Consider the following 18434-nt stretch of genomic DNA (forward strand, 5'->3'; position numbering starts at 1 on the left):
AGATGACTGTCGGGGCCCCTTCCAACTCTACAATTCTACATTGTCTCCATTTGAAATGGCTCAGCGAATCTGACACATGAATCCCACCTAAGTCTATCCAACAATTCTACGGTTTGTTGTTGTTTAGTTGTTTAGTCGTGTCCGACTCTTCGTGACCCCATGGACCAGAGCACGCCAGGCACTCCTGTCTGCCACTGCCTCCCGCAGTTTGGTCTAACTCATGCTGGTAGCTTCGAGAACACTGTTCAACCATCTCGTCCTCTGTTGTCCCCTTCTCCTTGTGCCCTCCATCTTTCCCAACATCAGGGTCTTTTCCAGGGAGTCTTCTCTTCTCATGAGGTGGCCAAAGTATCAGAGCCTCAGCTTCAGGATCTGTCCTTCCAGTGAGCACTCAGGGCTGATTTCCTTCAGAATGGAGAGGTTTGATCTTCTTGCAGTCCATGGGACTCTCAAGAGTCTCCTCCAGAACCATAATTCAAAAGCATCATTTCTTTGGCGATCAGCTTTATGGTCCAGCTCTCACTTCCATACATCACTACTGGGAAAACCATAGCTTTAACTATACGGACCTTTGTTGGCAAGGTGATGTCTCTGCTTTTTAAGATGCTGTCTAGGTTTGTCATTGCTTTTCTCCCAAGAAGCAGGCGTCTTTTAATTTCGTGACTGCTGTCACCATCTGCAGTGCTCATGGAGCCCAGGAAAGTAAAATTTCTCACTGCCTCCGTTTCTTTCCCTTCTATTTGCCAGGAGGCAACTTCTATGGTAGGGGTTGCCAATGCAGCACCCGTGGGTGCACAGGCACACACAGAGGCTTTCCCTTGTGCTTACAGGTTTCCCCTGGTCAAATTGTCTCCCCTAAAAAAAATTTAGGAGCATAGGATGCTGCCTTATGCTGATCCGACCATTGGTCCATCTGGCTCAGTATTGCCTCCGCTGCCTGGCCATGGCTCTGCAGGGTTCCAGGTAGGAAATCTCTCCTAGATCTTCCAGGAGATGCCAGGCATTGAACCTGGGACTTTCTGCATGCAAAGCAGACACTCTACCACTGAGCTCCAGCCCTTCACTTAACACACACACACACACGAAGCTGCCTTATATGAATTCAGAGCCTTGCTACAAGGCACCTTATGGACTTTTGCACAAAAATGTAAAATTAAGCTGGATCGGAGACTGAAAAAATGTTGGTCTATAGAAAGCAGAAGAGTTGGGTGCTATTACGGAGCAAGGGTTTTGCAGAAGTCTATAAAGCAGATAGACAAAGAATCAGAAGTATTTTCTTCTCTTCCTTTTAGTTTTATGCTTGGTATTTGATGTGAAGTCAGAGCCTTGCTCCATCAAGCTGCATATTGTCTACACTGACTGGCAGCGGCTCTCCGTGGTTTCAGTCACACAGGGAAAATGCCCAGCCCTAACTGGAGACTCTGGCGATTGAACCTGGGACCTTTTGCATGCAAAGTAATGCTCTTCCATCGAACTACATCTCTTCCCTGAATTAAGGTTGAAAAAAGCCAATGGAATAAGTTATGGTGTGTGTGTGTTGCTCACGATAGTGTATATTCCATTTGCAAATGTGCCCACAAATCCAAAAAGCTTTGTTCTACAGGATCAACCTGGCCAAAGAGGGAGGGCAGGAGAAGGCAGAGCTAGAGCACTCAGGCTTCTCGAGGCAGAATGAACTGCAGCAGCAGTGACTCATTCATCCCCCTGGGGAAGCCTCTCAGCGGCCCTTTCCTGGTTGCAGGTAAGGCTATGGCAGGAAAGCTGCCAGTACATCAAAGGTTCTGCATCAAACTCTCCTCTGCATTATGAAAGGAAGCTTTAGCAAAGCCAGAGTCTGCTGACCAGAGTCCTTCTACACAACTGGTTCCCCTCTTCTTTTGTTCAAGGGCCTCCTGCCCTCAAACAACCCCCACCACCAAAAAAAAGTGCAACGCAAAACTTGGGGCTTTTACCCGGATCGCAAAGTAGTTCACGCCGTACATCTCAAGGTCCTGGGCAATCTTCAGGTACTCCATTTCAGCTTCATCCCTGTAAATGTGAACAGTGGGGCAGACAGTTTAGAGCTGCAAAAGCTTGACAGAAACGGGACCATATGGAATATGCAGGAGACTGAGAGAGAACAAAGGAATAAGACAGGTTCTTAGCTTCACAGAGATATTACACAGCATGCTCAAGATGGTCTCAAGGTATTACACAAACACAAGCACACACACAAACTAGAGGCTGTGCCGCCGCTCACTTTGCTTGCCAACTCTGTCTGGCAACAACACCCCTCTGGCCAACCTTAATCCTCCCTTGCACCTCACCTAAACCACCCTACCTGGCAAAAAAGAAACACACCTCCATTTGCAGCTGCCTGCCTGCCTCTTTCTCCCTCCTCCACTGCCCCAGCAGCTCTGAGACGTCTATTGTCACACCATAGTGCACATCACCACCTATCAGTGGCCAAGCAAACTGCTACATGATGACAACCTTCCCTTTTTATTATATGTAAGAGATATAAGCAAAAAAAGATCCACAGCAAATCCCTTCCTGCAGGTTTACTGCATCCTAATTTCTGTTAAAATGGATGTTCAGCAAAGGAAATATTTTTATTTTCCCCCTTCCCGAACACCCTAAATTTCAGGGGCATAGTTGATCACCCTTAGTGAAAAGAAAGAGTTGCCCACTGCTGTGTTGTAGGGTGCAGTAGTTGTGGGTGCTACTGATACTCAAAGGGCAGAAGGCAGAGGTACCAAAAGTAGGCAGAACCAGAGCCAATGAGATGCAAGGCCACCCCATGGGCTGGTTGTAAATAAGAAGGGAGACTGGTGGGGAACTGTCCCATTTGCCCTATTGGGTCAGCCTCCACTATTATGGAGGGAAAGGAGCAGAACAAAATAAGGTAACAGGAGGCTACCCGTTTTCTATACTTGTCTCAGAGACGTCTAATAGGACTTCCACAATGATCCCTTCTCTAGGTCACAAGCATAAGTTACTTGTCCATTATTCCCTGATCAGACCTATGCTTTGCTGCCATCCTTAAAACAAAGGACTAGAGATTCTGCTTTCAGGGCAGGCTGCACATCAACTCTTAAGATTTTTCAGAATCCTACAAATTTTCAAATTTTCAGCTCTCATGGTTATGAATGTAAAAACTTTGGTTGGTTTGCCAGTTACTATTTATTTCGTAAAATTTATATACCACTTGATTGGAACCCCTCAAAGTACTATGAAAAGGACACTGAAGATGCAAAGACTCACCTGGCTCTGCCTCGATGTTGGCCATACCAAGCAGTTATTCTTTCTTCCCACATTTCCGGGGTCATCTGGTATAAGTTTATCACCTGAACAGTGAGACACAAAGCCATCTTCAAATATCTGCAGGGCTGTCACATGGAAGATGGAGCAAGCTTGTTTCTGCTGCTCTTGAGGGCTGAACCCAAACCAATGGATTCAAATTACAAGAAAGGCGATTCCAATTAAACATTGGGGAGAACTTTCTGAGGTTAAAGAGCTGGTCAAACAGTGGAGTGGAATACCTCTCCTTCAAGGTTTTTAAGCAGAGGTCGAATGGCCATCTGGCAGGGAGTCTTTAGCTATGTTTGCAGGTGTTTGGGCTGGGAGTCCCAATTCTGCATTCTAGGATTCTAGGATCTATAAAGTAGCTTAGCTCAGTGGAGCCCCACCTACCTGCAGTTTTGTCTCAGAAATGGACAGTGCAGGCTAATGGTCAAAGTTAGACCATGTTTGAAATGCCACATCCCGCAGGATGGCTCATCAAGTGGTACTTTGAGCCACTGTTGCCCAATATAAGTAACTGTAGCAGACAGACAGAGGCATGGACATGGCGCCTTACTTGCCTTTTCCAACCAAGGTATGCATCTTTGCATCTCAACAAAGTAGGGAAACAAACCACTTCCTGTTCATCAAATGACAGTTCATTACAATTACATTATTAGCCCAGGTAGACAGACAATTAGGCTTCTTCAAGCCCTAAAGAAATCTACCCTCCAGGTGCTTTTGGGACCACAGCTCCCATCAGCTGTAGCAGGCTTCCTCAAACTCAGCCCCCCAGATGTTTTTGGCCTACAACTCCCATGGCCCCTAGCTAGCAGGACCAGTGGTCAGGGATGATGGGAATAGTAGTCTCAAAACATCTGGAGGGCTGGGTTTGAGGAAGCCTGAGCTGTAGGGATCTGCCTTATATAGTCAGGGCCTTTGTATATCTAGCTCAATACTGTCTACACTGGCTGGCAGCAGCTCAGATAGGAAATCTTCTCCAACCCTACCTGGAAATGCTGGGGATAAAACCTGAAACCCCCTGCATGCAAGGCAGATGTTCTGCCCCTGAGAGCCCAATCTGGAAAGTGTGTTTAGGGAAAAGGCAATTCTAATGTTCTGCTATCATTTAACAGCCATCCCATGTCCAAGGAAGCCAGCAAGCTGCCTTATGCCGAAGCAGACCAACTCGTCCCTCTAGCTCAGCATACACTGATCGGCAGCAGCTCTTTGGGGATTCAGGCCTGACATGCTGCTCTCTGCCTAAGATCTGAGGCCTCTCCGCCTTTGCCCATGTCCGACTGAGCAAGACAGAGCCTTACCCGCTTTGGAAGCAACTCTTCTTGGGCCAAGAAGCCACGCTTGTGAACAGTGGGGTCGTAGTCACCGTACTGGAGGGGGGGGGAACACAAAACAGAGATGTGTAGTGTTAAAACGGGGGGGTTCTTATCCAGCCCTGGCGCACAAAGAGACAGAGACAGAGACAGGCCCTGGTGCATGAAGAGGAAGAAATAGCTGTTAGGGAAGGGTCAAGGTCCCAACTCCCAAACTCATCCGCTGAATGCAACAGAGGTGCATCCAGCACTCTCGTTATACAGTTTCCGGACAATGCTGAAGATGCACCTCTTTACCCTGTTTTTGAAAAAATTAATTTATGTATTATTATTATATGTATTTACCACCTTTATTTTCCAGTGAGCTCAAGGTGGTGTACATGGTTCTCCTCCACACACCCCGTTTCACCCTCACAACAACCCTGCAAGGTAGGTTAGGCTAAGAGATGATGACCGGCCCAAGACGAGCTTCATGACTGAGTCTCCCAGTCTCCCAGATCACAGTCCAACACTAACCATTACACCACACCAGTAACAATTAAATTGTCAATTTAGGTGCATATTTTTTAGGACCCCTCTTATATTTATGATTGTAAGTTGCTTTCAACTTTAAAAAAAAATAATGCATTTTAACGTCGTAATCCGCATTGATAAATTATCTTAACAGGCCAGAAAATGACCTTCTGATTATTGTAAAGTTTTCTTCATTTAATCATCAGACCAGAAGACAATTCTCTCCTCTGTTGAAGAAGGCATAGTGCAATCCAACTATGGACTTTGACTGTGGTGGGGTCAATGCAGCTTCCCACCGCCCACCTCCAAGCCTGTGTTGGCTAAAGCTTCTTGCCTCATCCCAACCCCACAAAACCTTAAAATCAGAATCTCGCTTTTTAATTTTAGAAGAATTATTCTCTGAGTTCCCCAGAGGCACAGTCTCACACACTGCTGTACAAAACCGAGGGCATTTCAAAGCACACAAGTTTTCTGTACTCTCGTCAGCATATATTAATATCGTGTTTTTCATTTATTTCTCATGCAGAAGAGGAAACAACAACTTTTTTTTTAAAAAAAGAGGATTTTTACAAGCTTTCAAGAAGAAGAGGAAGGGGGAAGATACGTTAAATGTTTTTTCCCCATAGGAGATGTCCTGCTGATGGCCTGTGCCATTCGCCCGCAGATATTGATTTTAAATCTTTTGTTTTGTTTTCCCACCCCCTGGGGCCAGATGGCTACTTGAGGATGGGCAATCAATAACAGCAGCGGGTACTGCAAATAGCGAAAAATATGCACATATTAGGGAAATGCATTCTATGCAAGAGGCAACCATGCCACCGTCAGGAGAATGAAGAATAATAACACTATTTTTGCAAGAGATCATACACATTCAGCGAATCACTGCAGGCCGAGTTTGAGAAATGACAATGTGATCAAAAGATGAACAGGTACAGAACAGTGAACCCCATCCCTACTTGTGGGCAACCTTTCAGTGGCAGGCAGGGCTAAAAGTAAAACGTGTGGAGAGTAATGGATGCAACACTTATGTTAGTAGGCAATGTTGCATGTTGGATACACTCACACAAATGCACACCGCACACATCTCTCCATCCAGGGAAGGAAGAGGCATTGCTGCAGTTCAAGGACATGAAGGGATAGCTCAGCTGGTTAGAGCCGATAACACCAAGGTTGCAGGTTTGATCCTCATTTGGGACAGCTGCGTATTCCTACATTGCAGGGGGTTGGCCTAGATGAGTCCCTTCCAACTATGATTCTATGATTCTATGTTCCATATGAGTCCCTTGCAACTCTATGATTCTATGGTCCATATGAGTCCCTTCCAGCTCTATGATTCTATGTTCCATATGGGCAAAAGCACTTGGGAGGAGGAGCAGAGCTAGAGTCCCAAGTGTTGGGATCCAAGCCATAATCAGAGGAATTGGCCACTCTCCAGGTGCCCGGCATGGATTCCTTGTTGACCTCCCCGTCAGCGACTCCCGGCAAGACAAGGCGAGGTCTCTATCGGCCGATCCTCCTCAAACGTGAGAAGAAAACAACCACTCCTCCCCCATCCCCAGGGAGGGGAGAGAGACAGACAGAAATGTTTTACATGCCTTTATTTCTGTCTTTCCAGCAGTGCAGAGGAAACATGTCTGCACCCTCTTTACAGCAATAGCAGAGAGGGAATAACTCCACCCATGTACTTCTGGTACAGGGTCATGTGACACTCTGAGCTAACATCCGGTGCTCAGTGCACATAATAGACTGTTCCTTGTTCCCACGGTACAGTCCCAAAACATCAACATCCTGTTTGGCTTTCCAGCCATCTGGAGCACTCAGCAGCATTGCTCCTTTTTCGTAACAACAAGCAGCCCCTACAGAGAGGCCTGCAGGGCTGCATTTGGCCCACAGGCCTGAGGCTGCCCACCCCTGGTGCAGTTACAACTACAGAGCGTGCCCAAACTTAAGCACATCCGTGCATGTCCAAGGAAGCTGGAAGATGGAAGATTCGGGACAGGTAAAGTAAAAGACTCCTTCCCGCAGCGCAAGGGTTAACCTATGGAACTCATTCCCACAGGAAGCAGTGATGACTGCCAACTTGGATGGCTTTAAAAGAGGACTGCACAAATTTCTGGAGGAGAAGGCTCTCGATGGCTGCTAGCCAGGATGGCTATGCTCCACCTCCACAGTTGGAGGCAGCCATGTTTCTGAATACCAGTTGCTGGAAGCCACAGGAAAGGAGACTTGGTGCTCATATTTTGCTTGTGGGTTTCCCATGGGGGCATCTGATTGGCCACTGTGAAAACAGGATGCTAGACTAGATGGGCTATGGACCTGATCCAGCATTCTTTTCCTATATTCTTAATATATGCATTTTTGTGCAGCCTTCCCCCTAATATATGTGTTTTGTACACCATTTTTGGGTTGGAGAACTGTATCAGAAGACTGGGAGGGTTGCGAATCTTGAAGGCTCACCTGTCATTTTGGAATGTGCAAATTTAGATAAGAATGCACCGAATTGCATATCAAACCGAATTTCTCGCCCACCCCTACTTCTGACCAAGCTGCTCTCCTGAAGTCTTCCACATCAATGCCAGTTCCAGGAGATTCTGCAACTGTTGACTTTATGCCGTTTTCTGTACCTTTCAGGGTGCAGATCTTCCACACAACAGTAGCAAAATAGGATTCTGTAGCTATTATATGAGAACAAAAGTCTGACAACTATTTGGCAGTACAGAGCAGGGGAAAATAAATTGGGCTGGGGCAACCTTCTCAAAGGTTTGAGTGGGGCGGAACTGCTCAGGGGAAAATGCACAATGACTATCGCCAAGCAGTAATCTCAACATGTTTTCCTTTACAAAAAGTCTGAGGAAGGCTTTTGTGTGTGTGTAAATAGGGCTATTTTGTGTGAAGGAATCGTTTTTTTTGTTTCTGGGGGGGGGGGGAAGACACTGTCTATTCTGAACTTTACTAAGTATATATACACACACAGTACATATACAAAATTGTTATTATTACAATAAATCTAAGGTGACCAGGAATAAAATGGATACACACCCACATACACCCCAACCATTTTTATTCAGATTTTTATTTTTACTTTTACAAAAAGAAGTAGAAGAATGCAGTGTGAAGGAAAAGATACTTTAGATGCATGCCTATACTTTAGATGCATCCCGCTTGGACTACGGCAATGCACTCTACATGGGGCTACCTTTGAAGGTGACTCGGAAACTACAACTAATCCAGAATGCGGCAGCTAGACTGGTGACTGGGGGCGGCCGCCGAGACCACATAACACCGGTCTTGAAAGACCTACATTGGCTCCCAGTACGTTTCCGAGCACAATTCAAAGTGTTGGTGCTGACCTTTAAAGCCCTAAACGGCCTCGGTCCAGTATACCTGAAGGAGCGTCTCCACCCCCATCATTCTGCCCGGACGCTGAGGTCCAGCGCCGAGGGCCTTCTGGCGGTTCCCTCATTGCGAGAAGCAAAGCTACAGGGAACCAGGCAGAGGGCCTTCTCGGTAGTGGCACCCGCCCTGTGGAACGCCCTTCCAGCAGATGTCAAAGCGATAAACAACTACCTGACATTCAGAAGACATCTTAAGGCAGCCCTGTTCAGGGAAGTTTTTAACGTGTGATATTTTACTGTATTTTTGGTTTTTATGGAAGCCGCCTAGAGTGGCTGGGGAGGCCCAGCCAGATGGGCGGGGTATAAATAATAAATTATTATTATTATTATTATTATTATTATTATTATTATTATTATTATTATTGGTTAGAATGTGTGGGGGGCATAAACACCTTGTAAATTTCTTAATATGCAATGCATTTTCATCTTACCAATAAAGGAAACGCCCTCATAATGTCCCTGGATTTTTAACAGATTCTAAAACAGCGAAAAGCAGGGGCAGAAAATCAGTCAAGATAAGATGCAACAGGGAAGACCAAGAAATTGGAAAACTGGAAGACAGAGAATGGAAAATCTTTAATATGGCAATTTGGCCCCAATGGACAGAGCAAGTACCGGCAACGAAGCAAAGGTGGAAAATGATTTTGTAGAACAGTGGCACGGGCTCATACCAGGGTCAAGACCTAGTGAAACTGGGGCCTCAACACCAGCATCACAATAACTTTCCTGGAGAGATCTGGTATGCTGCAGTGAAACAGTGCACTGCTCTTCAGATTCCCCCTATTAAAAATAATGATACAAAAGGTAGAATTGCTACCAAACCAAATATAAGCCAATATTTGTGTAGTGGTTAGAGTGCTGAACTGAGACCTGGGAGACCAGGGTTCAAATCCTCACACAGCCATGAAGCTCATTGGGTGACTTTGGGACCATCACTGTCTCTTAGCCTGACCTACCTCGTGGGGTTGTTGTAAAGATAAAACAGGGAGGAAGAGAGCTCTGTATGCTGCCTTGAGCACCTTGTAAATGTAACAAGGAAAAGGGCTTCTATGTATTGTGGATTTTTTTTACACGCTATAGTTATACAGTCATACCTCGGGTTACAGATGCTTCAGGTTGCGTTTTTTGGGTTACGGACCCACCAAAACCCGGAAGTACTGGAACGGGCTACTTCCGGGTTTCGGCTGTCACACATGTGCAGAAGTGCTAAATCGCGCTTTGCGCATGCGCAGAAGCGCCAAATCGCAACCCAAGCGTGCGCAGATTGCGGGTTGCGAGCATGCCTCCCACACGGATAACGTTTGCAACCCGAGCACCCACTGTACATGAAAAATAAAAAGTTTAAAAAACCTTTCATCCATGTAAGCAAGATTTAGATGGGCAGCTGGAGACAGCAGCCAATCTGCCTGCCAAAAGCTCTTTTACCTAAATTGGGCCACTAAACAGCACCAAAATTATTACTCACGAGGGTTCATACGATCCATCATTTTGAGCCGATACCCTTCAAATAGCGAGAAGCCCGATGAAACTGTCAATTTGGAAATTAAGAACTCAAGCCAGATGCTCCCATAGAACACGCAGAAGGAATTCAGTACAAAGGGCCACGTAACAGACGCCCCCTGAACTGGTGTTCCAAGAGAAGGCCATTTACAAGTAATATATCTAGATATAGATATATATGTACCGGAAATATTTTGATTCCATTTTGGCCCGCCGATGAAAGAGCTGCCAGCGTCCTGCCATCATTCACTTATAAAGCCAGGACGTGATTTCATGCAGTAATTAACCCCGGTATGCAAAGAATGTCCTCAACATCCACGAGGAAAGTCAGAGGGGAGGAGAGTCCTGCATGGCGGTTTTTTAAGCAAGACAAATGATCAAATAAAGCGAAGTCAGGAAGTCAGGAATCCTTCTCAATCAGCCTCTATTTAAAAGTTTTGAGCAAGGATGGGGGGGCGGGACAACACACGCTACAGAGCTTGACAATCAGCATCAACAAGCTGCCCACACACATCCTCAAGGCGGCAAAAGGCGTTCGGTGCGAGAAAAGAGGGGCTTCAAGGCGGAAGTGCCAAATTTGGAGCAGGCACAGATGCGAAAGGAAATGCCCCATCAGCATCTGACTCAGACTCCAATTTATGCAAGAAACTTTGTAAGGGAACATCCAGGGATGCGCTGGGCACCTGACAGCTCCCCACTGGTTTCGGTAGGAGCAGAGATATTTGGGGGGAACCCAACCACCAAGAGAAGGGTGTGGTCCAAAGCATTTATGTCCAAGGAAAATGGATTTACAGTTCCAGGCAGTCGAAAATACTAAAAATTATGGGGAGGGCTCTTAACAGATTCATCAGTGCAACTCCAGAGTCCATCACAGATTGATTATGGGGCTAGGTGGATTTGAATCAGTATGTTTATTATTGCTTCTATAATCTCTATGCCACCTTTCAGTATAAGACACCTGATGGAGCATGCAATCAGCCATCATCATAAAATTGCAATCAATCCATTCATCAATCGAAGCACAGAAACAGCAGGCACAAAAATCGATGAAATTTGGCACAGCTAGGAAAACATGTTGCAATGCGTAAGAACGTAAGAAGAAGCAGACGGATCAGGACAAAAGCCCATCTAGTCCAGCCTCCTGTTCTCACAGTGGCCAACCAGATGTTTGTGGGAAACCTGCAAGCAGGACCTGAATGCAAGAGCAACTCTCCCCACCTGCAGTTTCTAGCGACCGGTATTTGGAAGCATGATTGCTTCCCACTAACAGAGGCAGAGCATAGCCATCGTGGCCAGTACCTTAAAAGTCTTCATGAATTTGCCCAATTCTCTTTTATCATCATCTAGGTTGGTGGCTATCACCAGTGGCGTAGCGTGGGTTGTCAGCACCCGGGGCAAGGCAAGTAATTTGCGCCCCCTAACCCGTGGATTTGCCCTAACCCCCAGATGTTACGCCCGGTGCGGCCGGCCCCCCCTGAACCCCCCACGCTACACCACTGGCTATCACTACCTCTTATGGGAGCGAGGTGAGTAGAAAATGTCTTTGCTCAGTGCAGTGGTGCTAAATGGCACTACCATTTAGATCATGGTTAGGCGAATTAAGGCCCGGGGGCCAGATCCGGCCCAATCACCTTCTAAATCCGGCCCGTGGACGGTCAGGAATCAGCATGTTTTTAACATGAGTAGAATACAGTGGTACTTCGGGTTAAGAACTTAATTCGTTCCGGAAGTCCATTCTTAACTTGAAACTGTTCTTAACCTGAAGCACCACTTTAGCTAATGGGGCCTCCTGCTGCCGCTGCGCCGCCAGAGCACGATTTCTGTTCTCATCCTGAAGCAAAGTTCTTAACCCAAGGTACTATTTCTGGGTTAGCGGAGTCTGTAACCTGAAGCGTATGTAACCCGAGGTACCACTGTATGTCCTTTTATTTTAAATGCATCTCTGGGTTATTTGTGGGGCCTGCCCGGTGTTTTTACATGAGTAGAATGTGTGCTTTTATTTAAAATGCATCTCTGGGTTATTTGTGGGGCATAGGAATTCGTTAATTTTTTGCCCCCTTCAAAATATAGTCTGGCACCCCACAAGGTCTGAGGGACAGTGGACCGGCCCCCTGCTGAAAAAGTTTGCTGGCCCCTGATTTAGATCCACACTTCATGAAACCACACTGGGTGACCTTGAACCAGTTCTCTATCTCTCAACCTGACCCACCTCACAGAGTCATTGCGCAGCATAAAATAAGGAGGGTTAGAAAAACAAGCCCACTTCTTCAAGCCCCTTGGCAAAGAATGCAAATGACTAAAAAAAAGACAGTTTCTCCTTCCTGCTTCCATCCAAACTCGGTGCGTGGTGGCCCTTTTGGATAAAAGTATTAGGACCTTTATTTTAAAAACAAAAAGGGTGCAGACCAGCGAAGATGGCAATGCTCACTTAACCAGCAGCAGACGACGACACAGTTGAGCTCACCTGACCTCTGTGTCATGGGCCAGGGGTCAGCTTCGCCTGCTGAACAGCAGCCTGAAGGGGGAGAAGGTGGAATGACTCCACCTGCAGCTGATCAGCCTTCACAGAGAGAAGGCACTGGTGAGAACCAGCTGGCTTTGGCCTTCATAAAGAAAGCATTCAGCAGCAGCCAGGTGCTGCAAACAATGCCTGAAGTTCCTGGCTCTTCCTTGCTGCTTCCTGCTGGACCCTTGGCTCCCTGATCTGGACTTCCTGACTTATGGCCTGGACCCTTGGCTCTGTGATCATCTGGATTCCCTAACCTCTGTACTGGACCCATGACTCTGTGATCAACTGAACTCCATGACCTCTGGACTGTACCCTTAACTCTGCTACCATAAGGGTTCCCTGATCTCTGGACTAGACCCATGACTCTGTGATCATCTGGACTACATGATCTTTGGGCTGTCGGACTTCGTATGTGGATTCTGCTCTCAGGAAAGTGTTCCTTGGAGACTCCTAGCCACTGCTTGCTCAGCAACGAGATTTAGACAGGGCTACAATACTCTGATCAGTTCTGTTGCTGTTGCTTTCCTGGGAGTAGAGGAACACCAGCAAGGTCAGCATAGTGCAAAGGCATTAGCAGAACCAACCCGGTGTTCCTGCCAGTGCATTTGTAACACACCAGCAGTAAGAGTAACAATAAAAAAGGTAAAGGTTGCCCTGCCCGTATGGGCCAGTCGTGACCGACTCTGGGGTTGCGCGCCCATCTCGTTTGAGAGGCCGGGGGCCAGCGCTGTCCGAAGACACTTCCGGGTCACGTGGCCAGCGTGACGAAGCTGCTCTGGCGAGCCTGCACCAGCGCAGCACACGGAAATGCCGTTTACATTCCCGCTATAAAGCGGTACCTATTTATCTACTTGCACTTAAGGGTGCTTTCGAACTGCTAGGTGGGCAGGAGCTGGGACCGAACGACGGGAGCTCACCCCACCGCGGGGATTCAAACCGCCGACCGGCAAGTCCTAGGCGCTGAGGTTTTACCCACAGCGCCACCCACGTCCCAGGAGTAACAATGCAACTGACCAAAAGTGGCAGTAGAGTTTTGCTTTCAAACTGGATATTCTATAGTCCTAGCAAACCTTATTTTGGCATCTTTAAGAGGGACATTTTTAAGAGGGAGACTTCCTTTCTAACACTGAGCAATACCTCCTTGTATTTATCAGACACATTAAGAGAGAGACACCTTCCTTCACAAATCCCCAGAAAAGGCACCTTCACAGCAGCTTTGCAATAATTCAAGTTTAACTGACTGGAGAAAAGTCAAAACCATTTTTTAAAACAATAATAATAATCTTTAAATCAGCTGACAGCCTTACTTATGAGTTCAGAGCACGGTTAACAAATAGCTTGGGAGTGATTTACCAACAGCGAGCCAGGATGAGGGATTGGTGATTCAAATTTAGGAAAGGGGGTGGGTGGCTGTGAAAATGAAGGATAGCATACATTCTTCAAGATATGTTGGCTTGCGTAACCTTGCAAACTTTTAGGAGAAATAAAGCACACACAGAGAGAGCTTTTCAATTAAACGAGATATTTAAAAGTGTCACGAAAACGGTTCTTCTTGAAGGAACACTGATTCATGTTTGTGTTTTTACTTGTAGATTGTCTTTCTATCACGCAAACATCTGGTTTCGCTTGCACCAAATAAATTTGTTCACATTTATATTCAAGATACCAAAACATTATTAGTTTCAGAAATAACAAATAGGGGGAGGGGGGAGGAGCAGCAGCGCTGGAAGGAGCTGCAATACTACAAAATCCAAGAGGCCGTAACAGGCAGAGTCACTTATGACAATGACTCACACTTTTAGGAAAAGGATTTGGTGCATTTATTGCTTTGAGAAAAGGGCGTTTATTGGGCCTTTTTAAAAAAAAAAAGTCACATTTTTTTAAACACCTGCCCATGAGCACAATGGCATGAATGTAATACAGCTGGGGTGGCTAACCTCCAGTTTTGGGGGAGCTAATCTGACTCATGTTGACTGGGGCTGATGGGAATTGTGGTTGGGGGAAGGCTGTGCTACACCTTTTGAAAGAGGGAGCAGCAAAAGTTAGCGGAGAGTCTTTGGGGAGGGCATGCAGGGTGGGGACACTTGCCAGAGTGCCAGGTCTACAAATTTTGCCCTAAAGGGCAAAGGTCTGCACCACTGGCACCAGCAGAGGGGTGCCAAAGTAGAGAAAGTATTTCTTCCTTTTGTGCCCCATGCAGGCTTCTGCGGAAAGACCCGTCTCCTTGCCTGCTCCAGGAAGAGGAAGGAAAAAATGGCAGCGGCTTCCAAGACGACGTGGATAGGCCATAGCCAGCCACATCATGTACATGTTTTAGCAGGAACATAAAAGAGGAGTCTGGCCCTGATGCCAACATGGCATGGGGGAAAGCGGGGGGCGGGGGGAGATGTGCCACAGACCTGCAGCCCATGTCTGGTCATTCCTTATGTTAATGACCAGGTCTCACTTATTAGAAGAAGCAGGGAGGTGGCCACCCCCCTAGAATCTTCCAAGTGCCCCTATTTTCCAGGGACAGCCCCGGATTTACAGAAGCCGTCTCGCTTCCTGATTTGATCCTGGAATGTCCTGCTTTTCCTTAGACAGGGGTCAGCAAACTTTTTCAGCAGGGGGCTGGTCCACTGTCCCTCAGACCTTGTGGAGGACTGGACTATATTTTTTTGGGGGGGGGGAATGATTGAATTCCTATGCCCCACAAATAACCCAGAGATGCATTTTAAATAAAAGCACACATTCTACTCATGTAAAAACAAGCTGATTCCCGGACCATCTGTGGGCCGGATTTAGAAGGCAATTGGGCTGGATCTGGCCCCCAGGCCTTAGTTTGCCTACCCATGCCTTAGGACGTCTCTATTTTCACTGGGGAAATGTTGGAGTCCTGCGACCCCCAAGCCAAGGAGATAAGTAACTATACAGCCTTTAGAAGACATTTGAAGGCAGCTCTGTACAGGGAAGTTTTTAAATGTTTAATGTTGGAAGCCACCCAGAGTGGCCGGGGCAACCCAGTCAGATTTACAGTAAATTTATTGTTGTTATTACTGTGGAACAGGACGTTCCTATTTTCCTCAGAGAAACATTGGAGGCTGTGCCCACCTTTTCTAAGAAGGGAAATGCAGGATCCGCCACACAGGGTGTGGTTTTGCCACCCCTCTAACCTGCCGCCCGGGGCACATGATCCCTCTCGTGACACCCACATACCCCCAATCTGCATCTGGCCGCTGGTGAGAGGGTTAGTCACCACCGACAAGCAGATTTACAGAACCACCCTGCCTGCAGTTTCTCAAAAAGATGTGCATGACAACATTATATTTCCAGCCACAAGGCCAACAGATGAAATAAACGAGCAAGAGCTCCTTTACAGGAAGAAGAAATGTTATACAACCGTGTGCTGAGGAGAAAACACACAAAGGAATAACGATTTTGGAGCTCAACAGGTAGAAGACGGCGAAGTCTGCTCCAGAGAGCTACTTTTCTGCCAATTAGAGGTGTTCTACGCACCCCCTGCTTGAGAACATGATGCACAGGCAGCAAAAGGAGACTATCAACGCTCACCCGTGTGGTCTAATAGCAGGACGGTGCACAGGGGCTCAATACATTGCAGTCTTTTGTAAACACTTATTAAGAGACTCATCTACCTCTGCGGGGTCAGTCCCCTAAATGAAATGACTTTTTTTTTTTTTTTGGCTAAGGAAAAGGTAAGATGCATTAGTCACCAATCGTTGGAGCCGCAAAGAATACAGCATCAACAATAAGCATTTATCAATATTTATGTCTCAAGCATCGCCTTTCTACACAACTGTACCCCCACAAGCCGTGTTCTTTTCCTCTCTTTTTTCAAATGAAATGACACAAGAGGCGGGGGGTATAATCAGTGAACATAGTAAGCTATGAACGTTTGCTAGGTGGGGGCGATGCATGAATCTGCCCCCCACACACACACCATTGCAGCTGAAGACATGGAGAAGCCATCAATGGAGATTGCAGCAAAGCCCTGAGACGCCACACATCTCCTCTTCGACAAAATGAGGTAAGTGACCACATTGCCAAGGCAAGTGCTGACCCTTCGGCAAAACGAGGCCTGCTGTATGGGCAGGATCCCGTTTTTACCCAGTAGGTCACTGCAGTCTGCAAGAGACCATCTCCCGCAAGTTCCAAAGAGATCAGAAGCCCGCTTCACTGAAACTCAAGAGCAGGGCTTTCAGCTGTGAAACGGCATCCCTGTCAGGATACAACAGGCACCTGCTATCAGCACTTTTCTGCCAACAAGTAGAGAGGGGTTTTTTCCCCGACAGGCGTTCCCAGCTGGATAAATAGGTCTCTGCTATGAGTATCTACTTTTTACATTTATCTGCTGTCGTTTCCCAAGATTTTTTTAAAAAACTGTTTTTATTGCATCTTGGACACTGCCTTGAGACATGATGGTGGCGATATAGGAGATGAGAACTCTGAGGTTTCTTCAACAAAGCATCAAAATGAGACCAAGGAGCTGCACCTGTATTGCTAGCCCCGCCCACAGCTGGCCTGGGCTCCGCCCATTGCCCGTAACAACTTAGGGTCACTTAACCACGTTATACGCCCCCCTAGAACAATTCAGTCTGTGGAACTGGTACTGTTACAGGTACCACATGATACGCGTTCCCCATTGGTAGGAAACTGACCTTTCAGCTTTGCTTCATCCACCCTTTGGAACTCCCTGCCTATTGATATCACTGTGCTCTTTCCGGTACCTACTAAAGACATTTTTTGTTTCAACGAGCCTACCCAGATATGTAGAATGATAATGTGCGTTTTAATCTGTTTTTTTGCTTGTCACTGATTTCTTTTTTGAAAGTTTAAAGTTGCTGTCTTTAAGTGTATTTATGGATAATTTAACTGTTTTATTCTTTTTTGTAAACCACTTTGAAGCTGTTGAGTTTGTTTGCTTTTTGTTTGTTTTACAGTCGAGCAGTGCATAAATTTTATGAAAACTAAAATAAAATGGTCATTCATGCCGCTGTCCTTACCTTGGCTTGGACTGCGTAAGAGGCAAGGAGGACAGATGCCTCTGGGGGACAGGAAATCTTCTCATCCAATATCTGCTTCTTCACCTGAATAAAAAAATGCAGGAGCTATAGTGCAGCTAAGAAAGACAACTCCAGCAGACGGCCACAATGTTTTTCAAAGCGTCTACTCCAGAGGTTGGCAAGGTTTTCCTCGCCTGGGCCGGTTCACTCCAGCGGAGATCCCTCTGTGGGCCGAATCGCACGCGCTCCCGTGATTTCCAGCGTCTGCACAGATGCAATTTTCAACGCCACAGAAGCGAGTCGCCGCGCTGCGCCAATTTAGCACAGCGAACAGGGACTCGCCAGGCAGGTGGCTCTGTTCAGGGATGGCTCGTGGGCCGGTTAAACGATCTCCGTGGGCGGCTTGTGGCCCAGGGGCCTTTGGTTGCCGACCCCTGGTCTACTCTATGTATACAACCAAGTCTGGATCCAACCCCAAATTGATGCTGCCCCCCCCCCATTTAAACATGAAAAATATTGCTTGGCACAGCGAGGTAGGTCACTGCTCCCATTTTACAGAGGAGGAAATGGTGGCTGAGAGGCAGCAACTTAACCCAACATTCCCATAGAAATATCTAACTGAAGCAGGAATAGGCCAGGCCTCCTTCCCTGATCCAGGCACAACATTGTAGACTAGGGCAGGGAAATGCAGTCCTCTAGACCTTTATCTTAGCCTTGGGACTCTCTCCCACAACCATGCCACACCCAACACTGGTCCCCTTCCACATCCTTTGCGTGTCACACTGGGATGTGTCCTTCAACTGTAAGAACGTCTTCTCTTCCTAGATAGGGTGTGTGTGTGTGTGTAAAAGCCTCTGACTTCTTATTTATATATTTATTGCATTTATATCCCAGCTTTTACTCCAAGGATCTTAAGGTGGCA

At 46.7% G+C, this 18434-nt stretch overlaps 1 protein-coding gene across 12 annotated transcripts in view; it reads right to left on the reverse strand.

The window, feature by feature from the left end:
- The window catches only part of NF2 (NF2, moesin-ezrin-radixin like (MERLIN) tumor suppressor), a 97382-nt gene that overhangs the window by 53878 nt on the left and 25070 nt on the right, over window positions 1-18434 (reverse strand). For all 12 annotated transcript variants that reach the window (XR_014542406.1, XR_014542407.1, XR_014542408.1 and 9 more), the window contains exons 5-8: window positions 17513-17596; window positions 4584-4652; window positions 3244-3326; window positions 1953-2028 (exon numbers count right to left, since the gene is read on the reverse strand). Coding sequence is in view for 4 of the 12 variants with exons in the window: in XM_083590233.1 (XP_083446359.1) it covers window positions 1953-2028; window positions 3244-3326; window positions 4584-4652; window positions 17513-17596 (312 nt within the window). In the remaining 8 variants the exon portion in view is untranslated. The remainder of the gene's footprint in view (window positions 1-1952; window positions 2029-3243; window positions 3327-4583; window positions 4653-17512; window positions 17597-18434) is intronic.

The sequence above is a fragment of the Podarcis filfolensis genome (genome assembly GCF_964270895.1).
Source record: "Podarcis filfolensis genome assembly, chromosome: 16".
Taxonomy (NCBI): domain Eukaryota; kingdom Metazoa; phylum Chordata; class Lepidosauria; order Squamata; family Lacertidae; genus Podarcis; species Podarcis filfolensis.